Genomic DNA, 27,867 nt, shown 5'->3' on the forward strand with positions numbered 1-27,867 from the left:
TCAGTATGTAACTCCCGGTCTCTTCCCTGCATTATGGACCTTGTGTTCTCAACCTCGACCGAATGACGCTGGTACCGCCCACCGCTTCTCCAGCGCGCCCCATGGTTGGCGTGGACCTCCCCCTGTAGTAAGGCCGCTTTCTTTCTTTCTTTCTTTTCGCTTTCTTTCGCTGCCTCCTCGTCATAAGGAGCTGAGTACTTCGCTGGGTTGCCTCCTGAGAGCCCCGCGCTCCCTTCCTTGCCAGCATCCTCGGTGGCGCCAAGGTGACATCGGACAAGATCCGCTGATCGACAAACCTCCTGCCCAAGGTCGACAGCCTCATCATCACCGGTGGAATGGGCTTTCACCTTCAAGAAGACCCTTGAGAACGCCTTCAAGATCGGCAACAGCCCTTTGACGAGGCCGGCAGCAAAATCGTCGGCGAGATCGTCGAGGAAGGCCAAGAAGAACAACGTCCAGATCGTCCTGCCCGTCGACTACGTCACCGCCGACAAGTTCTCCGCGGACGCCACCGTTGGCTCGGCCACCGACGCCAGTATATCCTGACGGTTTCATGGGTCTGGATGTTGGCCCCGAGAGTATCAAGCCCTACCAGAAGACCATCGGCGAGCTAAGACCATCCTCTGGAACGGTCCCCGGTGTTCGAGCTTAAGCCCTTCGCCAAGGCTACCGAGGATACGCTCGATGCCGCTGTCAAGGCTGCTCAGTCCGGCTCCATTGTCATCATCGGCGGTGGTGACACCAGCTACCGTAAAGCCGCCAAGCGGTGCCGAGGACAAGATTTCCCACGTATCGACCGGTGGCAGCTCGCTCGAGCTCCCCGAAGGCAAGGAGTTGCCCGGTGTTGCTGCTCTGTCCAGCAAATGAATCCTAAAAGATAGCATGCAGGGGAAGGGTCTACATTGGCGTTTTCCTCCGTCGAGCGTGTTTACGAAACTATAATGTACAGCCAATGAATTTCCTTATAATTCCAAACTCATTCTACAACTCTCGTCCATGCTCTTACCTATAACTGAGTTTTGTGCCCAAATACGTAATTGAAGCTTTGATTACGATTTAAAGAGACACTTCAACTGCCCGACGCTCTCTAAACATGTACGTAGACGAACAGAACAAGGGCAACTAGAATCAGTCGAAGGGCGTAGCGCCGGTTATATGTAGATGGCATCGAACAGTGGAGATGTGCGTTTCAAAAAACCCGACTGATTCTATCTCAGACCGATCGACTTCGAGATATGCGCACAATAGGAAATTGGTAGTGATGGGAGGTCATGGGACATCATGATAATGATTTTGAAAGTCGAGATTTGCGCTATGGGGGAATGAATCGTAAAAGAAGAATCAAAACAACCGTATCTCATTTCCTCCCCGACAAGCTCCCGACAAATGCAAGTGGCGATGATGTATTCTGAATCCTCCTGGTATATCCTCCCAGTGGTTCCAAAGACAGGGGACTGGGTATAGGGTACGAGATGAAATGGCCAGCCAACTCGATGATGAACCCATTTGGAGAACCTAACGCGGTGTAGATTTTCTTGGTATGCTTGTCTTGGGTGCCTGAAACTTATGCCGATGCTTCCACTTTCTTCAATTCTTCCCCAAATAGAGCCACCGATATTAGTGAATGCGACAGTGAAAGAGATGGTGGGCGCTTCGTGGGAAATGGAATGGTGTGAGAGATGTCGGCTCGGCGTTGGTGTAAGTATGAGTACAAGCCAAGTAGGGCTTGTGACCAAGGAGAAATATAGAATTGATGTTGCCCCGGTGTATATGGGTATACGAGGAAACGCGAACTTACTGGAGCTGCTTTGAGAAGTCCCCTGCGGCGTCATCGTCATCCCAGCTCTCTTCCCACAGGTGCTCGCTACCGCCATTTGCTGTCGAGCTAGCGGTCTGCTCAGCCTCTTCCTGTGGCCAATCTGGATGTCACATGGTTAGCTCTGTTGGTCTGTTGGACTAGAGGAGGGCTTCGGTGTCTCGTCGATACCTTCAACTGGGAAATCCTCGAACTCGTCGTCTTCCTCCAAGTCTTGGGGTTTCGGTGGTGGCTGGGGTTGCTCTGCAGCATCGTTCTTTGGGTGGTAGGGTTTGGACATTGTGAAGAGTATTGTTGACCGAGATCGTCAGAGTAAGAAGAAGCGTAGGAGGTGTACTACTGTGTACGTAGATGGAGAGGACGGAGGAGGTGGTGCAGCGAAGGCGGAATCGCGAAGGTTTGACTTAGTAAGACGGTGATAAGGGCGATAACGATGATGTAGTTGGCAAACAAGCGGAGAACAAGGTGGGCAGACCAAAAATACAAAGAAAAATCTGGAAAGAAATAGTTGACGATGTAGAATACAATATCCGGAATATCGGAGAAAAATTGGGACCTTGTCACCTTGTAAAAGCACAAGTTGGTCAATTGGGCACAGTTATCTCCATACGCTCGCCCCTCGGAGTTGCCGGACAAAAGAATCCATGGGAAGAGCCTCAACGTGTTGTTATATGACTTTGCCCCCCCCCCCCTCAGCTTTTCCTCTTTCTCCCCTCTTCTATCTAGGGCATTTCTTCTTTTCTCATCGTAATTCTGTTTTTTCTATGCCCCGGTGATGTTCTCCATCGTACGATTACTATCGCTCAGTTAACATTCTTCCGGATCCGAGCGCTCTTCTTTCGGCTCAGATTGCCCTGACCCGGAGACCATCGTGTTTCCACTTCAATTTTCCACTTCAAACAATTTGTCCTTGCTATACCTGACAGTGGTTATCGCCATGTTGCGAGTTGGATCGTGGCTGTATAGCAAAAGCCGGCGCAGTCTGTGGACTCGTCGGTCGAGTTGAAAGACTGTGAGTGTTGGAACTTACTTCCACCCGCCAGTGGCATCTGGCGTGTGCGGAGAAACCGTCTGATTGTAAGCTAACCGCGATGTTTTCTGGCAGTGGTGCATGCGATGAATGGTATCTTGACATGGAATTGTGCATCCCCCAGACATTGGCTAATTCCATGCGCAACTAGCGGCAACACTGATTCTCAACGACGATGTTGATGGCGCGAGAGTGGTCCTTCTACGGGTTCTTCGACCTTTCATACTGTAAGTGATCGTTGCTAGAGATATGACGTAGCACATAAGATCAAGGCGCTAACTTTGCATCAATCAGCTGGGAAAAGGCGTGGTTGCCTTCGTTCGGGCAACATTGGGATTCGGAACAGGAGATTATGCGACAAGGTCCATGACATTCTGCTCTTTTTAAGCCACACTTTCTGACACTTTCGCAGCATCCGATCGTCTCTACGAAGCGGAAACCAGCGCGGCCAGCAACCAAACCTGGGCTCAGCATAACGCTCAAGCGTCCAATGCATTTCACTCCGAAATATATGCCGCTGGCACCGAATATGCGCTATGCCAAGCAATCGCGCAATTGATGAGTGCGGTGGTTGGGGTGCTGAACGAAAGCCTGACAGAAAGTATCAAGGCGTTCTATCGGTTGAGAAAGGCTTACATCACGCTGGACGCCATCATGAAGATGGAAGAAAAGTTCATGGAGCAGAGAGACTCGAATAAAGTTCTACTGCCAACTGTGGGGGAGCTTTCAAGTTCGAGCGCTGCATGTTCAGACACGTCTAGCCTTTCGTCAAAACGAGGCCCAAAATCAGCCACCGCCGAACACGCGGATCTCAATTCGTCACTAAAAGGGTTGGCCATCTCTTGCCAGGAAGATTCCCCGGTTCCTTCGGGCACTTCAACGCCTTCCGCCAGCATATTCATCATGACCCCGACTCGGACATCTTCAAAAATGAGATCGATGTCTTTGTGCACTCCGGTGCCAACTTCTGCTTTGGTATTCTCCTCCTACTAATTTCCATGGTTCCTCCGGCATTCAGCAAGCTTCTTTCCATCATTGGCTTCCATGGGGACAAACAACGAGGTCTGAGGATGCTCTGGCAAGCTAGCAAGTTTCACAATCTCATCGGTGCCATGGCTGCTCTCGCACTTCTAGGATATTACAACGGTTTCGTTCGCTACTGCGATATTATGCCCGATCCAACTTCGGGCGAGGCCGATGTCGAGGGTTACCCACGGGAAAGACTCGCTGCTTTGCTAGCGGAGATGCGGTCTCGGTTCCCCAATAGCCGACTTTGGCTGCTCGAAGAATCGCGGATGCTAGGTGCAAATAAGAATTTGGACGGTGCTTTGGAACTGTTGTGTACGGATAACAAGAGCCCACTTAAGCAGGTCGAGGCGCTATGTGTATTCGAGAAAAGCTTGAACGCACTGTTCCTCCACCGATACCAAGTCTGCTGCGAAGCATTCATTGAGGTGAGTTCATTTCCGAGATACGCGGGGCGGCCCGCACTGACCCTTCTTTAGTGCGTGGATCTCAACTCGTGGTCCCGGTCGCTGTACTACTACATCGCCGGATCCTGCCATGTTGTCCTGTACCGGCAATGCCTTAAGGACACCAAGCTGGAAAAGTTTGCAGCAGAGCATGCCAAGAAAGCCGCCTTGTACATCCGGAAGGCCCCCGAATTTGCCGGCAAAAAGCGCTTCATGGCCCGGCAACTGCCATTTGATGTGTTTGTGTCTCGGAAAGTGGCAAAATGGGAGGCGCGCGCCAAAGCGTGGAATGTGCCTCTGGTGGATGCAATTGGTGTGGACCCCATTGAAGAGATGATCTTCTTCTGGAACGGGCACAGTCGCATGACCAACGAGCAGCTGGAGGAGTCCCTGAGCCGACTGGCATGGTGCGAAAGCGAGGCCAACCAGACGTGGTCTCGCGAAGGAATCGAAGAAAAAGCCATCTTGGAGCTTCTTCGTGCTGCCGTTTTGCGATCCCTTGGCAGATATGAAGAGGCGAAGAACACATTGCAGACTCGCGTCCTGAGCCATGACAAGTCTGTCTTCAAGGGACACCTGAAGGATGACTGGGTCCATCCAGTTGCCCATTTTGAGATGGCAGCCAACTTCTGGATGGAGCGACCTACATTCCAGGTACTACATGGCACCGCTTCTTCTCCCAAGACATCGGATGATGTTTCCACCGGGTCTGGAGAGTTGAGCACCGAGGCCGAGAGAAAGCAGGTACGCCAGTGCAAGGAGTACCTTGACCATGCTGCTCGCTGGGAGAGCTATGAGCTCGATGCTCGTATTGGTCTGAAGGTTACAGCCGCGATGGAAGCGGTACACAAGTGGGAGAGTACGCATCCAACAGCGTAAAGAGGTGTACTCTGTTTGGGGGAGGTTCACTATTCATATCTGCTGGGTTTGTCTGTAGCATACATGCATCGAGTACAATGTAGAGATCACGATTTAGACGTATCACAAGCTTTTTTTTACTTTTATCCGTTACCCACAAATGTCATCAAGTCAACTTCTTTCATTGGCTGCTTCAGTCCCCGAGGGTCCACTATGTCCACTATGGTCCACCCGCCACCGTAGGTCCGTAACGTGTGACATCGGACTTCGGCACCGCACCCGAAGGCCGAAGCCCGTTTCCAATACTCAACAAGTTTGTGCATGTTCAAGGCTGCACATTAATACCTCGATTCGATTGGTTCAATTCTTTCTGCTGATGTTCTCTCCTTTCTATACCAACAAGGCCTCATGATCGGCAACGTCGCTCCCGAAGCAGAAGCTCTCGGATAACACGGCTTCTCTGCGTATTCGACAGGCTGATTTCACTCATCTTGAGCTGACGCCTTTCCGCAGGGCAATTACCCATCTCCACTCTCCATCTGATCTCTTATTTCTGCCTGCAAATCACAAAATTTCCCTTCCTATTCTACTGCCTCTTCACTTCTACTCCTTAGGCCTTTGATATAATCTCTCATACTTCCGCCTTATACAAAGCCGGTTGCGATATCGCAGTGAGCCTGAAAATGGCCCACCGGACAGAACATGACGACTCCTCCAGCTCATCGAGCAATGAGATCGAACCGCGCCACAGCAGCATTAGAAATGGAGTCTCACCATTAGCAAAGCAAAGCACTGCGGGCAGTTCTGGTTACTCGGTCTTGGAACAGCGCACGCAGTCAATAGTCTCGCGCATTCGCAGTCGAGTGCCCGGCCAAACGGCCAAATTTAGCCATCCGCTCACTCATAGCAGGACTGGTCCTGATGTTATTGTCGATTTTGATGGTCCGGATGATCCATACAGACCTTTAAACTGGGGGTTTAAGAAAAAGGCTATCACGACCCTGCTATATGGACTAACAACTATGGGTAGGTCTTCAAATCGGGGAGATGTCATACGGAGCAATGCGCTAACCAGTGATCAATTGCAGGTGCGACGTGGGCGAGTTCGATGTAAGCTTCTTTTTCCCTTTTATCTTTTGGACTTAGCAATTTATATGGACTTGGTGACTGATTATCAGACTAGCTATTCGACAGGCCAGGCGGAGATCAGCGAGGAATTTGGCGTCTCGATTGAGGTTGCCACGCTCGGAACCTCGTTATTATTATTCGGCTTGGGCTTAGGACCATTGATCTGGGCGCCTCTATCAGAGCTGTATGGCCGCAAGACCGCCGTGCTACCGCCTTACTTTCTCGCAGCCATCTTCTCTTTCGCGACAGCCACTGCAAAAGATCTCCAAACCATCATGATCACCAGGTTCTTCACGGGCTTCTTCGGCTCAGCCCCTGTGACCAACACAGGCGGTGTCCTGAGTGATATCTGGACCCCCGAAGAGCGTGGAGCTGCCATTGTTGGCTATGCCATGGCCGTGGTGGGCGGGCCCGTTCTTGGACCTATTGCAGGTGGTGCTATTGTCCAAAGTGATCTAGGTTGGCGATGGACCGAATATGTAAGATATTCATACTCTCGGTTCCAAAAGAACCCTCAACTAATGCCCACCAGCTCACCGGCATCATGATGATGTTCTTCCTACTCCTGGACCTGCTCTTCGTCGATGAGAGCTATCCGCCAATACTCCTAGTCTACAAAGCCCGCCGCCTTCGCTTCGAAAGCAGCAACTGGGCCCTCCATGCCCGCCATGAAGAATGGGACGTAACCATTAAAGAAATCGGCAACAAATACCTCGTCCGCCCCTTCCAGCTCCTCGCCACCCCAATCTGCTTCCTCGTCGCCCTCTACGCCTCATTCGTCTACGGCATCCTCTACCTCAGTTTAGCCTCCTTCCCAATTGTCTTCCAAGAAATCCGCGGCTGGAACCAAGTCGTCGGTGCCCTCCCCTTCCTCGCCTACCTAGTCGGTATCCTAATTGGCGGAGCCGTCAACCTCGCAAACCAAAGATTCTACATCAAGCGCTTCAAAGCGAACAATAACCGAGCCGTTCCTGAAGCCCGTCTCCCTCCCATGATGATCGGCTCTGTCCTGTTTGCCGCGGGCATGTTCGTGTTTGGCTGGACGAGTCCAAAGCACATACACTGGATTTGTCCGAATATCGGCGCCGTCATGATGGGTTTTGGCTTTTTTACCATCTTCCAGGCTGCGCTCAACTATCTTGTTGATACGTTTCAGAAATACGCTGCCAGCGCCATTGCCGCGAATACCTTCCTGCGCTCGATGTTTGCGGGATGTTTTCCGCTCTTCACTTCGGCCATGTTCCATAATCTGGGTGTTCCCTGGGCTGCGAGCGTGCTGGGGTTCATTTCTGTCGCATTGATTCCCATTCCGTTCCTATTCTACAGGTACGGGAAGCGAATTCGAGCCCGGGGGACGTGGTCGAGAGAATCTGTTTGAATTTCTGCTGGGCTTGAGTTCTATTGGGCTCGTGTCCTTGCGTATCTATCTGGACCTGTACATGTTTTTGAATGACTGGGCTATGTATGGGGTTGATTCTACCCCTATCCCTACTTATGAACATGACCATTGCTTGCATTTATGATACCCTTGAGTGAAGTCATGTCGGTTTGATGTGTTATTTTGCTACCAAGCTATTGTGGTAAAAGCGTTACTTACGACTTACAGAATGGAGAAGAATTGATAGACGGGTTTCCATATATTTGAGTATGACAAAGAAGCAAAGACAACACAGATTCAAGTGGACAAGAATAAGGAAAATAATTAAAGAGAGAATGTAGTGGGTTTGGGCAATGATTACCGCGTATGTCCGAAAGACATGCATAATGAAGACATAAGAAATGAAGGGGACATGGTAGGCATTCGACATGAACATTAACACAAAGGAAATGGTTTTTTTTGTTTTTTTTTTGTTTTTAGAAGAATACGTTGTGTTCTTCTTTGCTCTGTATTACTCTTTGCAACACACGTCAAGTCTCAAGCTCGACTCGAGATGATGCTGTTATTCCGTCGAGTCAACTTCCGAGCCAATGTCATTGCCTTCTCCCATGTCTTCTTCTTCTCGACACGGGAAACAGGGTCAGGCGAGGCAGCGCCAGTCGCAAGATGCTCGACAGGCTCTTCCTGATGCTTCGCGTTATACAAAGCCAGCACAGCCATCTGTCCCAGGAAAGAAGGATGCTCGATAAGGTCCTCCAGACGGACCTTGAGACCCTCTTGTTCAAGGAGCCAGGTCAGCTGAGCAAGGTTGAAGACATCGCCGCCAAGGTCAAAGAAGGAGGAATCCAGCTGGAAGGCAGACTGGTGCGTGGGCTTGTCATTGGAGTCCGGGTCGACAGTGGCTGGGACGGTGCGGCTGGGCAAGACCTGATGCCAGGAGCGAGACAGGATGTCTGAGTGCACGAGCAGCTCTGCAATGGAGCGCGACTTGAGGTGCGCACTGAGGAAGTGTTCGTCCGATGGACGGGGGAGGTCATCAATGGTCTGAGGTGGCAGGGAACGCAGCGTGCTCGCGGAAGGCAGCGAGCTGTTGGGATTCGCTACGAGCGACTGTGCAATCTCGCAGGCCATATCGAGAGCCTTTTCTGCGAACATTGGCATGACAGGTCCCTTTTCGGAGTAGCCGAGGGTAACATCAAGGCCGCGTTCGCCGGAGGGGCGAGAGACCAGGGTCAGATCGGCGAGGTTGTCGTTGACACCGACACCACCCATGCGGTACTTGTTGCTGTCGAGTTCGATCGTTCCTTCGTAGTCGACGTTCTGGTGGAAGACGGAGGTGGTGAAATAGGTCCAGGAGGGCCAGTCGGTGCACTGCTTGATGATCTCACGGAAGCCCAGAGACTCGAATGGCATGTTGGAGACTTGCTGGTCTTGGAGATAACGGAATAGATCCAGGGCAGTCCAGTTCTCGCTGAGTTTCACGCGAACCGGGATAACGTTGACACAGGGACCAACGGTGTTTTCGATGCCAGGTACTGTGGCGTTGCGACCGCTGATGGTCAGACCAAAGACAACGTCGGATTGGGCAGACAGCTTGGCGAGGGTCAAGGCCCAGGCAGCCTGCATGACGGTTGCAATGGTGACATTTCCAAGGGCAGTGGGTGGGATCTCGATCTTCCTGTGGATTTCGGTGAATGCACCCACGTTCTGGAACATGCTTGTTCCCTTTCGGCGTACAACTTGGGTCATCTGAGATCCCTTGAGAAGGTCGGACCAGTGGCGGTAGTGGTCCGGAGTAATTGTACCCGGTAGCTGTCGCAAGTAACCAGCAAACGGAGTAACGGGAGGCAACGGTGTGCCTTCGTATCCGTGCTTGATCGCAGCCATAATCTTCGGCAGACAGACTCCATCGTACTGGGTGTGTGAGAGGCGGATCAAAAATGCGGTGCTGATCGCTGCCCTTCTTTTGACAACGTAGAACTGCACGTATTGTTCACCCTCGCGGGGTCCGTACTCACGGTCCCTCTGTTGCAGGGTCATAGTAAAGTCGTCGAGAGCGCGATCTGTCTCATAGACAAAGATACTGGGACGGATCTTGCGAAGGACAACCTGGAAGAACTGGTCATGGAAGCACACAAAGACTGTGCGCAGAATATCGAAAGCATCGACAGCCTTCAAGCAGCTCTCGCGAAGGCGTCTCAGGTCCAAGGGACCATTACCTTCAAGGTAGAAGTAGTTAAGCATCCATCGGGACTTGAAAAGAGTCGCCGTCAAAGACATCGCTTGGAAATCAGTGACAGGGGAGAACATCGGCGATGCCACCCTTGAAGACACCGATCTTGGGGCAGATACCACTCTGTACTGCGGCATCATCAACACATGACGGCTTGAGAACCTCGAGGTTCTCAGTTGAAGGGGATGGCCCCAGCGTCGTTGGCGTGATGTTGAGTAAATCACTATCAACCTCTTTGTGACCGCCAGACTTGAGATCGACATTGAGGAGTTGCTGAGTGACGTTGGCGGCCCGAACTGTCGCCAGCATGTCTGCGAAAACAGGGTTGTGGAAGACATCTGCGACAGTAAGTACCAGGCCCTCTTCGCGAGCCGCGCTGACCATTTTCATTGCGGTGATGCTATCACCGCCCAACTTGAAGAAGCTGTCCTGATGTCTCACCACGTTGGGTGAGAGACCAAGTGCGCTACTCCAAAGGTTCCACAACTTCCTTCCACATCGGCCGACATCCCATCCTCGCTGGAACGGGATGTCGCCGAACAAACACCCGAATCATCCGCCTCTTGCACGCCAAACTGGTATGGCGAGTCGACAGTGGCCTCAGTGTGGCCACCGAAGTTCGACAAACCCTCCGTTTTGATGGGAGGAACTGTCAGTTTCCTTCTCTCAACATCCGACCAATAATTTCATGGACGCGATCATCAATGATTTTTTGAATGGCACTGCTATCAATCGCATCTCCGGCGGACTTCGCCTTGTCGGCCAATGTGGACTGGGAACGATCCCAATCCATTGACTCCGACGCAGCTTCAGCGCCGAACTTGGACTGCTCCAGAGTCGCATCGGGCGACTCAATAAATCCAGTGAAGACCTTGGCAATTGTATCAGTCAATGCCTGTGCCTCCTCATCTGAGACAACATCGTTCCAGTATCTCAAGAGAATGCCCTCTTGGCCTCGTGCAATCTCAACGTTCACAGTCACCGCATACTGAATGGAATTAGTTACTGTAAGAAAATTGATAGAATTGGTACTCACCTCGCTGGGGTCATGTGCGTGCTGAAGATCGAAGGACAACCCCTTTTCTTTGGGGCCACCCGCGACGGAGTGATTCTGAATTGACAGGGTAGTGTTGAAGAGCGACTGTCCCTGCCAGCCAAGCTCGTGCTGGATGCTGGCGAGAGAGCAACTCTGGTGGGGTATGCATCGAATGTAGTCATCTTGAACATTCTTGGACACATCAGTCAAAGTCTGGTGGTCTGAGAACTGGACACGGCAGCAGAGCATGTTGATGAAGATGCCGACCATATCCTGGATACCGTTAACAGGGGCATCGCGACCAGCAGAAAGATATCCGAAGCAAACATCATCGGAGTTAGTGAATTGTCGAAGAACAATGGCCCAGGCTGAGAGAGTCAAATTGGCAAGGGTCACAGAACTCCTTTCGCAGAACTTGAGAAGCTCCGGGAACCGCTGGAAGTTCATCATAACACCCTTCAGCGCTCGCTTTGAGCCAAATGTGGCGGATGGGGCAAGGTGGCACGGGTGAACTCCACCGAGGTATTGCTTCCAGTGACCGAGGGCGTCAGCTTGGCTCTGAGACCGGATGTATTTGATGTAGTCGCTGAAGCGAGGTCCAGGTCCCTCGGGAATCTTGCGCTCATAAGCGAGTGTCAAGTCACGGAGGAGGACATCGACAGAGCCTCCGTCAATGATTGCATGGTTGATCTCGAGCTTCAGAATCACACGTCCAGTGTTCGTTCTGCAGACAGTGAGTTGGTGAGAAAGCTTGGACTGGCGAACGGCATTCAAGGCACGAAGAGAAATTGCAGCCAACTTCTCTTCGACCTCGGAGTCGCGGCACTCCACGCAAATGTTGTTCTCGCGGAGGTCCTTGAGCACCAGCTGATCGAAAAGATCCTCCGGTGTAGTTGCTATCGACGAAGATGGTTCTCAAGACAGGGTGGCGGTCGACGAGGGTTTGCCATGCTTGAGAAACCCTTTCAGCGTCGACCTTGCCATATTTGGCATCCTTGATCTCGAAAATGGTGTGGAACATGTAGGCATTGGGGTCGCGGAGTTGGCTGAGCAAAAGACCCTCCTGCATCGGAGAACAGGGATAGATATCCTCGACCTGATCCCTGTCGCGAATGCCCGCCCTGCGGAAGGTGCTGTCGGTGAGCATTTGCAGGCCGTGGTAGTTGATCGGCAGAAGAGGATAGTCACTGAGAGTTGGCTCGGGGGTGGCCGTCTTCAGTGTGAGAAGATCCTTCTCGAGGGTTTGCTTGCACTGAATGATCCAGCGGCGGATCGAGCCCTCATGCTGCATTTTGCGATTGTAAGTGAATGCGACATTGAGACGACCTTTGATGATAATGGCCGAGATCTCAAAGAGGGCGAAGCGTGCAGTCTGAGGGCCCATGTCACCCGCAACGGCGAAGTCAGAGCTGTCGAAGACGCTGCCATGGTGATGGAACAAGGAGTCGTCTCGCTCAAGTTGCTGCATTTTACCCAGATAGTTGAAGAGGATCTCCAATGGAACTGGGAAGTCGGCTGCCTGGTTTTGAAGGAGGCTTTTAGCGAAGTAGGGGCGTCCGTTATCTGTGATCTTGCGCCGGGTATCCTTGACGCGCTTGATGATGTCGTTGAGAGCACCTTGGCTTGTTAGTCTGATATCTCCGAGACGGGCAATGATAAACTTACGAGCGTCGAAGTCCACTAGCAAAGGCGCCATGGTAGTGAACCAGCCAACTGTTCTCGAAAGATCAATGTCGGCTTCCCATGGTTCTCTGCCATGACCTTCATTGTAAACAGTGGGAACCTTGCGATCGGTGAAAGTCCGACCGAAGGAATGAATGATGGCAGCAAGTAGGATGTCAACAGTGTCTGTCCGGAAAACACTGTGGCAACCATCCAGAATGAAGTTAGTAGTGTCCTCACTCAATGTGAAAGATTCCATCTTGATATCTCCATAGACATTGGGTGTGTCTTGCATGCCCCAATACGTCAAGTTTGGCTTCTCGGAAGTGAAAGGCAAGGAAATGTTGGCATCGTGGGTCCTGACCTCTCCGACTGCATTGCACACCAGCTTTGGAATGACAAAGCCTTGTCCAATGATAAAGATCCAGAGACAACGAGCTCTTCGAGATCTTGAAGCACAATGCGCCAAGATACCATGTCAATGCACAAATGGTGAGCCACAAGGAACAGGACCTGACCACCGGCGCGGAGATTGAAAAGATCGGCGGCCAAAATAGGACCGTTGAGAGGATCAAGGTAAGTCTGGCTCTCGGCGATCTTGGGAACCATCGCGCGAGTGTCGCTGACGGAGTGAACGCGGAAACGGAAAGATTCGTCGACCTCCTGCAAGATCATGTTAGAAGATGGCGGAAACAAATCTCGGCTCAAACTTACCGCTGCGGTCTTCTGCTGCCAGTTTCCATCGCTAGTTGTGCTGAAGCGGGCACGGAACATGGCGTGCTGGCCGATGACAGCCTTGAGGGCGCGTCGGAGGACCTCTCCCTCACAGCGGCGAACGATACGAACGGTGATACTCTGGTTGAAGCGAGCAGCCCCTTTGTAGGATTTGGCGCTCTGGAAGTACAGCCTCTGAACGGGGGGAAAGGGCAAAGCCCTCACCAGCTCGCTCTTCACGTTGAGAAACAGGTGTCTTGGTACCGGCGGTTTGTGCAAGTTCCTTTACCGAGCGACTTTGCAGAATGTCGTGCAGTGTCAGAACAAGTCCCTGCTTGCGAGCGCGGGAAATCACAGCCATTCCAGTGATGCTGTCGCCGCCTGTGAAAATGGGTCAGTATATGAATATCTCAAGAAAGGAGGAAGCTTACCCAAGCTGACGAAAGATCGGTCGACATTGACCTTGGACAAAGAGATATTCAACACCTGGGCGAAGATCTCGCGAATAATCCTGAGCGAGCCACTCTTTTCATCTCTTTCTTGGGGCTTTTCCTCGGTCTTCCCGCGCTTGATGCGATCATAATCCGCCATAATACGCTCGTATGACAGATCATCAATATCCTCAAGCCAAGCAGTAATCTTCTTTCGGTCGAGCTTGCCAGAAACCAGCATGGGGAGCTTCTTGATCAGTGCCCAAGTCTGCGGAACCATGTATATGGGAAGCTGGTCCTCGAGGTTCTTCTGGACGTCAACAAGCTCATTGTAAGCATGGCGCTCAAGCTCATCCTCGTCAACAAGCTCACAGGCCTTGTCTGAAATAAGCTTGTTATCAGCTGCAACACTGTTCAAAGACATGACAGTGACCAGGCGCTGCTTGAGCGGGCCCTTCTTGGGAAGAATGACGACTGCATGGCGTGTGCGAGTATCTTCGGACAAACGATGCTCAATCTCACCGAGCTCCATTCTCTGGCCGTGCAATTTGACTTGGTGGTCCTTCCGGCTGATGTACTGAATGGAACCATCGGGGTTGTAGTAGCAGAGATCACCGGTTTTGTAGATACGCCGGGGACCAGGAACAGTGGCCCTGAAGTCCTTGATCCAAGCGGGGTCGGTCGTGAATGCCTCTGCGTTCTTCTCGGGGGTTTTTGAGGTACTCTCGGGCCAAGGGAGTACCTTCAAGGGCAAGTTCTCCCACTGCACCCAAAGGAGTCAGCCGATCGTGATTGTCAGGATCAACGATCCAGGTGAGGGTACTGGGAATGCCATAACCGATGCGCCCGGGGTCGCGGTTGGCGGCCACTGCATTGTCGATGACGGCGAAAACACACGTCTCGGTTGGTCCGTATCCGTTCATGAGGTGAACGGAGTTGGCCCACTTGGTGATGACTTCGTTGGACATCTTCTCACCACCGCAGACCAGGTGCTTGAGGGATGGAACCGAGGATGGCTCAATGATGCTGGCAATTGAAGGAGTGAGGAATGTCCAAGTAACATTCAGTCGACGGATTGCACCAGCCACATCGTTGAGACGATCGTCCTCGCTGGGTACGCAGATTGTACCTCCCAACATGAGGATCGCAAGTGTCTCCATGACAGCGGCATCGAAAGTGAGTGAGGCAAATTGGAACACTCTCGAGGTTGCATCCATGTGGACCCACGGGGCGAAAGCCATGATACTGCTGACCACGTTGCGGTGCTCAACAATGATGCCCTTGGCGCGACCGGTGCTACCAGATGTGAACAAAGCGTACGCCATATTGGATGGTTTGACCTGAGCACGGCCGCGGACGGTTGACTTGAGGGACCCATAGGCCTTGATGGTGTCTTTGCTGATGGGGATAACAGTCTTCACAACTCGGCTATACCGATTGGTATAATTGGGTGTGCACAGAATGATGTTGGCGCCGACGTCGGCCAGAATCTCTTCGTGGCGAGATGTAGGGTGGGACGGATCGAGAGGAACATAGCCGCCACCGGCGATGAGGACACTGATGAGGGTCACCATTGCCCAAGCTGATTTGTCAAGGCACACTGGAACAAAGACTTCTGGACCAACTCCACGAGAGATGAGATAATTGGCAAAGCCGGATGCGAGATCCCAGAATTCTCTGTAGGAGAGGTCACCATCCCATGCACACACAGCCTGAGCGTTCGGAGTCTCATCACACATGTCACGAATGAAGTCTTGCACGGTTCGTTCGACAGTGAGCGGAGTCCGTTCGTTCCAAGTACCGATCTCCGCCTTGTCTTCAGGGCTCACAACCTCCAGGTCTCCCAAAATGCTTGTGGTGTTCTTGGGCATCGAAATCAATTGCTGCAGGACATGGGCAAACTGCTGGATAATGCGTTTGGTCTGCCAGCCATTGATGACAAGTTCATCGTGGTGAACCGTGAATGCAATGCTTGTCTTCGTGACACCACATTCCACAACAAGAGGGTGAGTGAAGAAGTCTTCGCTTGTCTGACGCTTCTCGTCGACCCAAATCTTGTTGTCGAGTTCGCCATCACCAGGCTGGATCACAAGCAGGTTCTTGAAGTCGCAACCAGTGGAGGCATCCTTGTTCAGCTGACGGATGCGCTGAAGACCCGAGTGCAGGTGCGGAATCATCTCAGTGGTTGTTTGATGAATCTTCTGCAGGTATTGTAGAGTGGACATCGCATTGTCGACCTGAACACGGGTCGGTACAGTGGTTAAAACAGGACCAGCAATATCCGCAACACCAGGGAGATCGATGTTCCTTCCAGACAAAGTCTCGCCGAAGCAAACATCACCAGACGCAGTTTGTGTGGCAATGACGATTGCCCATGCGGCGCGCATAAGCACAGGGATGGTAAAGTCGACGCTTTCGGGAGTGCGAGAGATCTCCATAGAGTGATGCTGAGTGTTACCAGCACGAACGGCATCCGGCAATGCATTCTTGTTGTGAGGGAAAGGTGTGCTTGACAGGTCCGCTAGATGAGTCTTCCAGAAGGTGTCGGACTCCGCCATGTTTTTCTTCACCAAGTAGTCAATGAAAAGGCTGTAGGGGGCACCAGCACGCTTGGTCTGTGAGGCAAAGTAGTTCTCTTCGACCTTGCGGAAGACCAAAGGAATACTCCAACCGTCATAAAGTGCGTGATGAACAGACCAAACGAAGTAGCTGGAAGAGGAACCACGCGGCTGAACCATGGCATAGCCAGTAAGAGGTGCACCATTGTGACTGGGCAGTCGAAGGAAGTCATTGGGAAGAGCTTCAAAGGACTCCGCCTGAACCCAAGCGATAGGAGACTCCTTCAGCACAACCTGAGCAAAATTCATAGCGTCGGTGTGAACAATGCGAGTGCGCAGGATCTCCAAGTCAGCGACTGTCTGTTGCCAGGCCTGCTTGAACCGACCGACATCGATACCATCAGCAAGGCGGAAGGAAGGCTGAGCAACATAGGCACCGTGATGTTTGATGGAGAGTGTCAGAAGACCCTCTTGCACTGCACTGCAGGGATACACGTCGGCGACAAGGTTCTTCGACACTTCGCAGTTGTCGGTAATCTCGTCCATCAGGTTGTCGATGTCGATTCCAGCAGGGAGCAGGGAGAAGGGCTTGACAATTTCCTTCTTGATTTCAGCAGCTCCGCTAGAAACGACGCAAGTCTTGGCCATCTCAATCAGAAGCGGAGAGTTGAAGATGCTGGACACAGTAAGAGAGATACCCTCAGCTTGAGCAGCGCCAACGAGGTTCATGGCAGACAAGGAATCACCACCCAGTGCAAAGAAGCTGTCATCGGCGGTGACAGAACCGACTTCCAGGTCAAGAGTCTTCTCCACAAGGGCCACGAGCTGTGCCTCAAGACCAGTAGCCGTAGACATCCCTCTATTGTCAGAGGTATTGAATGTGATGTAAGACTTTAGGGTGTCCTTGGATAGGGTCTGGGCCATTGCCTTCAGTCTGCGACGGTCGATCTTTCCAGAGGAAGTGAAGGGCAAGTTCCGGATAGGGAAGAACAGCCGGGGCATCATGCTCTGGGGCAAAAGGTCGGGAAGAGAACTCTTCAACTTCTGAATGGCATCCATGTTGGATACTGAGATGGGCAGTAGCAGTGGATCTGCTCCAGAAACAGTGGTGGTGAGTTGATCACTGCTGCCCCCGTTGGAACCATGGTCCTGTACAGTGAAGAATGCAGCAAGACCCTTGGCGATGGTCCGTTCTCCGGGGACGACAACATCGACAGCAACTTGTGAATCGTCAGGGAGGCAGCGAAGGCATTGTTGTTCAATCTCCTCGAGTTCAATCCGCTGGCCATTGAACTTGATTTGAGTATCTTTGCGAGAGATGAAGGCGAGACTGCCATCGCTATTGTAGCGAACCAGATCACCAGTGCGATACATGCGATCATCGCGCTTGAACACACCCTGCAGGCCATCGTGTCGCACCCAAACGGGACACTGGAAGAAAGAGGCTTTTGTCTTTTGCTCATTAGCAAGGTATCCACGTGCAACGTTGCTTCCTTCGAGGATCAATTCGCCGACAGCGCCGACGGGAAGCAGGCGGTTGTAGTTGTTAGGATCAACGATCCACACTCTGCAATTCGGCGCTGTTCCAATGGACGTGGGATCCTCGCTGACCCTGTTTCCATCCCAGTCAACTTTGACACCAACTGTGGCAATGACTGTGGCTTCAGATGGACCATAGGCATTGATGACGCATCGATCGCCCCAGCGGTCAATGTGGTTAGCGGGCATCTTCTCACCACCGGTGGTAATAACCTTCAGCGTTGGGACGCTCTTTGGATCCAGAGTATTGACGATGGCAGGGGGCGCGAAGATGTATGCTGCCTCCATACGGCGAATGGCACCACTCAGGCTGTTCATACGCTCATCCTCGCTGGGAACGCAGACACAACCACCAGTCATCAAAGTCATCATGATCTCCAGAATACTGACGTCAAAGGTATAGTTCGAGAACTGCAAAACACGTGTTGTGGTGTTCATGCGCAGGGCATCAGTCATGGCAAGAGCTGTGGTACTAAGGGCAGTATGTTCGACAACAGTGAGCTTTGGCTTCCCTGTGGTACCAGAAGTGAAGATGCCATACGCCGCGTTCGATGGCGCAGGACGAGTGCCGGGCATACCCAGAGGCGAGTCAGGAAGTTGGGAGACGGAAGTCTGGCAAACAGCGAAGGATTTGTCGACCAGCTTCGAGACCTTTGCCAGGAGAGAAGATGAGCACAGGACCAGATGAGTGCCGATTTCGTCGATGAGCATTTTCAGGCGAGAATCTGGGTGCGATGGGTCAATCGACACGAAAGCTCCGCCGGCCTTGATCACAGCAAGCTGGGCGACGATGGCCCAAGCAGACTTCTCGAAACACAAGACGACGAAGACTTCGGGCTTGACACCTAGACCTGTGAGATAGCGAGCCAGACGGCTGGAGACTATTTCAAGCTGTCCGTAAGTTAGGTTCTTGTCCCAAGAGCAAATAGCTTCTGCGCGGGGGTGAAGCAGCGCTTGCTGTTGGATTAACTCGTCGGCGCACTTCTCCACTCTCGGAGGCGATGAAGCGTTCCAATCACGAATCTGGCGGACTGAGCGTGCGGGGAATAAGTCCATGTCTCCAACTGTGCGCTCAGAGAGATCTTGGGAGATTAGGTCGTCCACAACCTGGCTGAACAGATCCATGACATGGCTGACGTAAAAGGAAGAGAGAGTGTCTGAGGAGTAGGTGAAGTGAATATCGGCGTCAGAGTCCGAGACCTCCGTTTCAACCACAATCATATCAGTCTCGGAGGCGCTTGGTTGGCGGCTACTGTCTTTCCCGAGATTGGAAGCTGTTCGGTAGTGGAGGGAGGTGTTGAAGAAAGTCATGTCATCGAGTCCAAGCTGATGCTTGATGGCATCCAGAGCAGCAAGGTTAGCGACACTGCTCTTGAGATCCAACTTTGCTTTCTGTAGAGCATCTTGGAGCTTGTTCTCATTCTGGACGAGGAAGCGACAGGTGGAGAGCTCTTCGCCATCCAGAATCTTCCCCTCCAGGGCTGCTGCGGAATACCCAAAGCAAACGTCGTCCGAGCCAGTGTACCACCGAAGAACGACTGCCCAAGCAAACTGGAACAATACCTCGACAGGCAAGCCAGAGATCCGACTGAATGCATGAATGTTGGCGGCCTGCTTGTTGAGCGTGCGCATCGCGCGACTGTTTTCACCTGCTTCGTGAGAAAGTGCGGGGAAAATGCAAGGCTCGACATCAGCAAGATACTCCTTCCAGAAAGTGATGCTAGCCTGGGAGAGGCTGGCGTGGCGCGAAACGCGATTAGCAGAATTGGACCCATTCCAACACTTGATGTCGAGTAACTCGAGGGCGGTACTCGACAGCCCTTGTGTCTCGGTCTTGAGGGCCTGGTGGTTTAGCTGTCTGGAAGAAGTCAAGGGGAGGGAAGAGATAGGGATGTAAATACTCGGAACCTTGTTATTGGGAAGGGTGGTACTCAAATGAGCGTGCAGACTGGACACAACGCCCTTCATTTCGGGAGTCGCTGGCTGGAGGACCGGCTCGCCAAATGTGCCCGAGATGGTATCTGACGATACCACGAAGGCAACGAGAGAATGCATCTTCGTTCCGTCATGTTCCAGTTGAACGCTCTCCAGAATGCACCTCTTCCTGGGACCAAGGAAGGAATCAATGCGCTCCCGAGTCTGGATCAGGTCGCTAGCCATGGTAAGTGCGTTGCGGTCGCTCTTCCGTCCCAGGAGAACAAGGGAGCCGTCGGAGTTGTATCGAACGAGATCGCCAGTCTTGAACAAACGGCGACTACCCTCCCGATGCCTTCCCGGAAGCCAAGTGGGGTTGTCGAAAAAGTCGGGGCTCGCTGCGGACTTCTGATTGAGATAGCCCCGAGCAAGAGCGGGTCCTTCGAGTGCCAACTCTCCGACACTACCGATGGGGGCAAGGCAGTTGGAGTTGAAGGGATCCAAAACCCACGGAACACAAGAAGTGCTCTTCCCAATGAGAGTGGCCTCGTTCTGGCCCTGGGAACAGAATACATGGAAACACGCGGAGGAACTTTCAGTTGTGCCATACAAGACCTGAAGCTGCAGATCATCAGTTTGCCAATGATCGAGAACCCACTGGGGGACTGCTTCACCACTGAGAGCGATGGACCGCAGTCCAGGCACATCTTTGGGCGAAAAGAAGCTTGCTGCGGTGGGGGTTATGCTAGCAACATTGACATGTAGGACATTGATCGAGCTGGCCAGCTTGAGTGGGTCAATATCAGCGGGAATGCAGAGGCAACCGCCCCACATGAAGGTGCCAAAGGCCTCCAGGATGAATGCATCGGAGGTATGAGGCGCAAATTGGAGTGTCCTGGAAACATCGGCAATTGCCATGGTGGTAGCAAATGCTTCAGCTCGGGTCATGACAGTTGAGTGGTCCAGAATAACACTCTTCGCAACGCCAGAGGTGCCGGCAGTCATGGCGACAAATGCGATGTCGGATGGACTTGCCGCGGAGGTAAGGACCTCATCTGTGAGGTACTCGAGAAGAGACTCGCTGACAGGTATGACGTAGGGGACGATATCCTCGAGGATCTGGGCTTTCTCGGGCGAAGCCAGCGCAACCTGGACCACATTATCGACAATCCATTCCTCAACAAGTCCCATGGTCTGAGGGCTGTCGACGGGGATACATCCACCGCCGGCTTTCATCACTGCCAATATAGAAACAACGTTCCACACAGATTTCTCAAAGCAGACAGGGGTGAGAGTTCCAGGACCGACACCAAAGGTGATGAGATAGCTTGCCAGGCGAGAGGAGTATTGGTCCAGTTTGGAATAAGTCAAGTTGCCGTCCCAGGCAGTGACAGCAAGGGCATCAGGGCGCTTCTTTGCCATCTCTTGGACAACGCGATGGGCGCATTTCTCAAAAGGCTTGGGGGCCTTGCTGTTCCAAGACATGATCTGGGCTTTGTGGTCGTCACTCAGGCTATCCAACTGGCTAATCTCACCATCAATGTTCGCGGCGATGTTTTCGAGACATCGGAGATAGGTGCTAGCCACACTAGTGGCCTGAGAGTCTGAGAGATTTGTGGTCCAGTAGTTGAGGTCAATCCTGGCTTTGGTGTCCGTAGCCTCGATGTTGATGTAGACAGGGAACTCAGCGGGATCATGAATTGCTCCGACCTCGACACATTCGATCTCACTACTGACGGCGTCTTTGGAGCTCGGGAGACGACGGTAGGATACACCAGAGTTGAACAAGTTGGTGTCGGAGAGCTTCAGTGCATGCTGGATGTCAATGAGCGAAGTGTGGCGGTATTCCAGGCTCTCCATGTAGTCATTTTGGATTTGGTGGAGCACATCGCTCAACTTCGCATCATTCTGGAACTTCATGCGACAAACCAGGAGGTTGATGACCGGACCAATGACCCACCGGACACCCTCAGCTGGGACATCGCGCAGAGAAGCCATGTAGCTGAAAGAGATATCGTCGGATCCACAGAAGAGGCGAAGCGTGAGCCCCCAAGCGGCATTGAAAACGTTGGCAAGAGTGATTCCGCGCTTTTCACACACGTTCTGTAGATCTTGGATGGCTCCGAAGTTGACTGGGATCGACCTAAGAGTCTTGGGTGACTGCTGGCCATCAGTGAGGGTAGGGAAATGGCAAGGTTGGGTATCTTTGAGGTACGCGCGCCAGTAGTCGATGCTGGCTTCAGTTGGCGCATCCTGCAGATACTGAATGTAATCCCTAAACAGAGGCTGAGGAGTCTCTTCCAGTCGTCCGGCATATGCGAGCTGCAAGTCACGCATGATGATCGAAATGGAGTTACCGTCCATGGCAGCATGACTGATCTCGATGCGCGCGAAAAGTCGGCCAGTCGAAGTTCGGCAGATAGTAAACCGGTACGCAGGCGCAAACTGGCTGTAATCCTTGGGCTCTTGCTTGTCAAATGTAGCAAGTACGTCGCTGTCACCTGATGACTGCAAGAAGACGGGCGTGGCATCATAACTCTTTAGCACAATCTGGCAGAAAGGGTCCCGAGGAGTCAGATTCTCAACGAATATCGTGCGAAGCATGGCATGATGAGAAACAACCTGCTGCCAGGCATTCACAAGGCGCTCCAGATTTGGCGCGGTCGCTCCGGTGCCACGAATTTCGAATGTGTCATGAACGGCATAGTAAGAGCTATCGCGTTTGCGACCGAGAAGAATGCCCTGCTGCATGCGAGAACAAGGGTAGATATCTTCAACAAGATCCGGGGTCTCAATGCCCATCCGAGGCAGCTTCTCATTGAGCATTTGCTCCAAGGTCGGGTAGGTCAACGATAGCAAAGGGAATGAGCTGAGAGTCAACCGCGGCGCGAGGGTAGGGAGCCGTTCAGCGAGCGACACGAGCAGCTGCTGACAATCGGAAACCCATCGGTGAATCCGATCTTGGTGCTGCATAAACTTGTTGAAGGAGAAGTTGAATCGGACCTTTTCCGCAACGACCATGGCCGAGATCTCGAATAAACCAAAGCGCGGAGTCTCGCTGCCAAAGTCAGCGGCACCGCCTCCTTGACCAGCTTCTCCAGCCATTTGGTCGACCAGCTGGAAGAGACCATCCTTCCGCTGCAGATCCCGATGCTGACCGACGTAGTTGAAAGACATCTCAAATGGATAGGGATGCTCGGAGGCTCGGGAACCCTGCACTGGCAGAACTCGGTTGGTAAAATCAGCGCGCCCATTGTCTGTGACACGACGGCGGAGGTCCTTCACCTGGATCAGGGTATCAATGGGGTCGTCGGACTTGTATGCAGAGAGGAAGATCGGGTGTAGGATGGTGAACCAGCCGACAGTATGCGATATGTCAATGGAAGGGTCCCAAACTTCGCGTCCGTGGCCTTCGTTGTAGATGGTCGGAAGGTCCCGATCGGGGAAAGATCGGCCAAATGAATGGAGCATCGATGCCAAGAAGAGATCAATTGGCTCAGTGCCAAGAGCTTTGTGGCATTCCAGCAGAATGGCGTGGGTGTGCGCCGGGTCGATCTCAAAGGACGCACAATCCACATCGCCGTATGTAGTCTTGTTGTCCTCGAGACCCCAGTAACCAAAGTCCGGGGCAGCCAGAACATCTGTGGCAACTTTGTGTTCGGCTCGCAGGGTGTTACAATGCTCATTCTGGAGGCGGCACCAGGTCTGGAAAGGCAAAGACCCATCATTGCTGACAGTCTTCTCGGGGTTCAGGATGATATCTTCCAAATCCTCCAAAATGATTCTCCACGAAACAATGTCAACGACCAAGTGATGAGCAGTCATTGATAGAACGCGGGGGTGGCCTTCCACATCGAAGTAATCCACAGCAAGCAGTGGCCCAGAGAAGCAGTTGATCGAAGACTGGCTGTCCGCGACCCAGTGCTTGATCTCATCCATGCTACCAACACTGTGCATTCGCCATCGATATGATCCCTTGATGTCGCGGGTAATGTGTTGGCTTGATGCCGTCGCGAGACCTGTGTCGGTGAACCGCGCACGGAGCATGGAGTGCCTGGATACCAATGTCTCAATCGCCTTGCGGAGGTCTCCTTCCTCGATCGCCCTGTTCAAGCGGGTGAGAATTCCCTGGTTGAAGTGACCCTGGCCCTCCTTGCGAACACCAAAGTGAAGGATCTGAATCGGCGAGAGGCTGAATGGTTCATCAACTGCTTCGTCGTAGGTTGTAAGGTGTTCGATTGTCTTTGCGCGTGTAGCGAGGTCACGGATAGACTTGCTGCGAAGAAGTTCCTGTACCGAGAGCGCGAAGCCTCTCTTCTTGCACAGGCCGACACATGTCATAGCTGCAATTGAATCTCCGCCAAGGGCAAGGAAGCTTTCATTCAGATTAAGCTGGTGAGGTGGAATGTTGAGGACGCGGCTATATACAGCAGCCAAGGCTGCCTCTCTGTCATTTGCAGGCTGTGAAGCTTCTGTGCTGACAACGGAAGCAGATGTGGTATTATTAAGATCGGGATCGGTCTCCATACCTGCAACCCAAGTGGCGATGCCCTTGCGGTCGAGTTTTCCGGAAGGTAAAAGAGGCAGAGCTTCAACGCACAGCCAAACCGCAGGGACCATGTACGTAGGGAGACGAGCTGACAAACGCTCTCGGATACCTGGGACAAGCTCGGCCTTTTTCAAGGCGGGAATGAGTCGCAGGGGGACCAAGTCCGAATCAGCCTGTTCGGCAAGCAAGCCAGTGGAAGAGACAACAGCGGCCAACCGACCCTTGGAGAAGCCAGTCTTTGGAAAGAAGACGGAGCAGTGGGTCACGTTCACGTCTTTACTGAGTTGGTTCTCGATTTCGCCGAGCTCGATTCGTTGTCCGTGAACCTTGACCTGAGTGTCCTTCCGACCAATGTAATTAAGTGCACCAGTGTCGGAATTATACCTGACCAGATCACCTGTCTTGTAGAATCTGCGGTTTGAACCACTTTCAGGGTCCAACTTTGTCCAGGCAGGGTCGTAGATAAAAGACTCGTTTGTCTTTTGGGGATTATTCACGTAGCACCGGGCCAGGGGTGGGCCTTCCAAAAGTAGTTCTCCGGGGCAGCCCACGGGGACGAGTTCATCATGGTTGTCCGGATTCACCAACCAAGTCTTCACACCAACAGGCAGACCGATATCTTTGCAATCGGTGTCTGGTGTGACATTGGAGTTCAGCACGGATGCCACGCTGGCTTCGGTCGGTCCATAACCATTGACCAGTTTGATTTTGGACCAGGTGGCCAGTTGCGACTGAGACATTGCCTCGCCAGCTAGAACGAGACTCTCCAGCCCTGGAACAGTCTCGATTTCAATGAAGCCGATGAATGACGGGGTGAAGCAGGCCTGCGTGACTCGCATCTCGTTGATGGCAGTCACAATGTCGTTGAGCCGAGCCTCCTCACTCGGAATGCACACACATGCACCATGAATGAGCGGCGTCAACGTCTCCGCCAGACTGGCATCAAATGTGTGGGCAGCGAATTGAAGACATCGCGAGTCGCGGAAAACGCGCAAGCCCGGCCCATGTACAATGGAGCCGGACAGGAACGCGCGGTGCTCCAATAGAGTTCCCTGCGAAACATCAGTCAGCTATCCCTGCAGGAGAGTCAAAGGAAAATTAATATAAGAGACCACGAACCTTTGGTTCTCCAGTTGATCCAGAGGTGAAAAGAACGTAGGCTGCATTTTGTCCTGTGACACCCGATGCAAGATCCACGCTGTTCGCGGGGTCGGACAGACGATCCAAAGTATTAGCGCAAAGAGGTATTAAAGTCTCGACGAGACCGCTAAGTTTCTCAACAAGGCATTCAGAACACAACACCACCGAGGCTTGGACTGATTCGATGAGACCTTGTAGTCTGGGAGTTGGGTGAGTCGGGTCCAATGGGACAAAAGCTCCGCCGGCTTTCATCACGCCAAGCATTGCAACGATGTTCCATTTCTATTCGCTGTCAGATACACTTCACCGAAAAAAAAAACACCAAAAGTGTCGCAAATTCATTTTATTGAAGATTCGACGGAGAATTGCAATCGCGACTTACCGACTTCTCAAAACACAATGCCACACGGATTTCCGGCCCAACTCCCTGCATGCGGAGATGACATGCGAGCTTCGAGGCTTGGTGATCCAGTTCCGCGTATGTAAAACTACCATCCCACGCACACACAGCCTCGCGGTCTGGTCCGCTCAGCATTTGGTCGTGGATCGCCTCGTGGATGCAACGATCGTGAAGCTGCAGAGTCGTGGAATTCCACTTGCGGATGCGTTGCCAATCATTCTCCGAGAACAAATTAAGCTGGCTAATAGCGGTGTTCTCGGCAGCAAGGACTTTGGCAAGCAACTGCTCAAATATGGAGGCCACGGTCTTCATCTGATCTCCAGACATATCGCCCTTGCGCCATTCAAGGAAGATGCTGATGTCTCCACGCAGGACCTTAACATGAAGGCGGACTTGACACTGCGCACTGTTAGCGATATCCACCAACGGTCGCGGGTATCCCGTCCTCCATGAGGCTTCAATTATACTAACATCGTCCGGAAGAGCTGTTGCCAAAAGGGGTTTCGAAGGCGAAGCAGGTGGGTCGTATGTGCGCACCGTGAAGATGGTGTTGAAAGGAAGATATCCATCGGAAGCGGCGTCCGAGCTGTCGTTCAGCTGTCTATTCGCGCTGTGTTCGCGCACCTTATCTACAATTGCCGCGATAGAGTCGTTCTCGTCGATGGATATTCGGATCGTCGAAATGTGCACGCCGGTCGAACTCTGTACAGATGTTTTGGAGGAACGCGAGTCGCCCTCGAGATGTTGATACCCGAAGCAAATATCTTCGGAACGGATATAGTAGTGTAGCACGAGCGCCCAAGTAGCTTTGAGCGTGGCGTCCAGGCGGCCTTCATTCCATGCGGTTAATAACTGCGCATGCTGGGCGGCCGTAGGCCTCGTCTTCATCGAGACAGGCCGTTTAGGCCCGTCAACCGCCGAGGCGAACCGAGGGAGATAGCACTTGGTGGATTGGGCCATGTCGTCTGATGGCTAAATGCTTCCTGGGCGGTTCGTTTCGTTTTGCTTGGGGCTTTTCCAGTCGATGAAGGAAAGAGTGTGGGCCTCGAGTATGGAGGATGACAGTAATCCAACAGAAGTACTATTTCCAGTGAGCGCCCGCGAAGCCGGATGGTATCTGTTATTTTAAAGAGCTACGTATGGGGGCCTTTTTTTTACAAATGAAATATTTATTAATCTCCTAACGGATCAAGACTAATTACGCTGTACGCCCGGGGACCCAAAGCTGCATTCGCCATGCTCTCTGAGTGCCGCAAACCAGTCATACGGGGCGCCAATGGCTTAGGGCAATGGTCAAATTCCATCTCTTCCTTGCATGGGACGTAGACGAAAGGGAGACAGAGACACTACGTGGATCAGGTGTCCTTAGGTACTGGTGGAACCAGGTCAGACAAGATCTAATTTCCTAATTTCTATTTTCGACTATCAATGTAACCCTTGGCCAACTACCCGGTACCAACTACTAAACGGTCATCATGCAGGGGAATCGCCCCAGACCTCCTATCCTCTTGGTAGACAGCCTCGTCTTGCTCTTCCAAGCGAGAACGCGCAGCTCCCCGATTGAGCCCCCTTGCGGTCTGGAACGTGGTTGAGGAAGTTTAGGGTAAGAGGACAAGACATCTGAGGCGTTCACGGTGTTTGTCATCGAGTCGATATTAGCCAGAATGGCGTTAAGGATGCCTGGGCTTTTTTTAACTTTATTGTTTATTTTCTTTGACTTTTTTACACTTCCTCGACCGACTCGGCTCCAGCGCCATTGACAGCCTCGTCTGTGTTGAACCCGCCTAGGGCAAGCCGCACAGACGCATGACCCATGACCTCAAATGGCATTTGCCCTCACTTCTTACTGCGGATATAGGTTCTAGCTTCTCCGCCGCATTGGCAACAGCACAGCTATACGAGCCTCGTGAAGGGCTGAGACGGTTATGCGTTTACACCGACTGATGCGCACATGGCACCAGCCCCAGACTGCTTACTCCATGCTCACCTCCCTTTCGGGGATCTTTGCC

General features: G+C 52.4%; 5 protein-coding genes across 5 annotated transcripts; 3 read left to right on the forward strand and 2 right to left on the reverse strand.

Moving 5' to 3' along the window:
* Window positions 1-318: 318 nt before the first annotated feature.
* Window positions 319-867, forward strand: N7515_010354 (phosphoglycerate kinase; the record flags this gene model as incomplete). The annotated part of the gene is made up of 3 exons (XM_056671097.1): window positions 319-535; window positions 616-766; window positions 807-867. Coding segments are annotated over 3 exons (429 nt in total), but the record flags the coding sequence as incomplete, so codon positions are not given.
* Window positions 868-1,794: 927 nt separating this feature from the next.
* On the reverse strand, window positions 1,795-2,096 carry N7515_010355 (uncharacterized protein; the record flags this gene model as incomplete). The annotated part of the gene is made up of 2 exons (XM_056671098.1): window positions 1,795-1,919; window positions 1,988-2,096. The coding sequence occupies 2 exons, from the start codon at window positions 2,094-2,096 to the stop codon at window positions 1,795-1,797; spliced, it is 234 nt and encodes a 77-aa protein (XP_056516722.1).
* An 836-nt stretch (window positions 2,097-2,932) lies between these two features.
* On the forward strand, window positions 2,933-5,197 carry N7515_010356 (uncharacterized protein; the record flags this gene model as incomplete). Its single annotated transcript, XM_056671099.1, has 6 exons — window positions 2,933-2,939; window positions 2,998-3,073; window positions 3,141-3,208; window positions 3,259-3,560; window positions 3,608-4,300; window positions 4,352-5,197. The coding sequence occupies 6 exons, from the start codon at window positions 2,933-2,935 to the stop codon at window positions 5,195-5,197; spliced, it is 1,992 nt and encodes a 663-aa protein (XP_056516723.1).
* Window positions 5,198-5,859: 662 nt separating this feature from the next.
* On the forward strand, window positions 5,860-7,682 carry N7515_010357 (MFS transporter; the record flags this gene model as incomplete). The annotated part of the gene is made up of 4 exons (XM_056671100.1): window positions 5,860-6,202; window positions 6,265-6,286; window positions 6,360-6,783; window positions 6,837-7,682. 4 exons carry the CDS (start codon window positions 5,860-5,862, stop codon window positions 7,680-7,682), a joined length of 1,635 nt encoding a protein of 544 aa, XP_056516724.1.
* Window positions 7,683-8,219: 537 nt separating this feature from the next.
* N7515_010358 (uncharacterized protein) lies at window positions 8,220-26,818 on the reverse strand (the record flags this gene model as incomplete). Its single annotated transcript, XM_056671101.1, has 16 exons — window positions 8,220-9,935; window positions 9,991-10,329; window positions 10,386-10,544; window positions 10,610-10,903; window positions 10,952-11,833; window positions 11,889-12,568; window positions 12,617-13,001; window positions 13,088-13,276; window positions 13,328-13,488; window positions 13,553-13,708; window positions 13,759-14,521; window positions 14,565-19,697; window positions 19,764-25,370; window positions 25,438-25,740; window positions 25,841-26,257; window positions 26,330-26,818. The coding sequence occupies 16 exons, from the start codon at window positions 26,816-26,818 to the stop codon at window positions 8,220-8,222; spliced, it is 17,673 nt and encodes a 5,890-aa protein (XP_056516725.1).
* Window positions 26,819-27,867: the final 1,049 nt, after the last annotated feature.

Source organism: Penicillium bovifimosum (genome assembly GCF_028826915.1).
Source record: "Penicillium bovifimosum strain IBT 22155 chromosome Unknown utg000010l_segment0_segment0, whole genome shotgun sequence".
Classification (NCBI taxonomy): Eukaryota; Fungi; Ascomycota; class Eurotiomycetes; order Eurotiales; family Aspergillaceae; genus Penicillium; species Penicillium bovifimosum.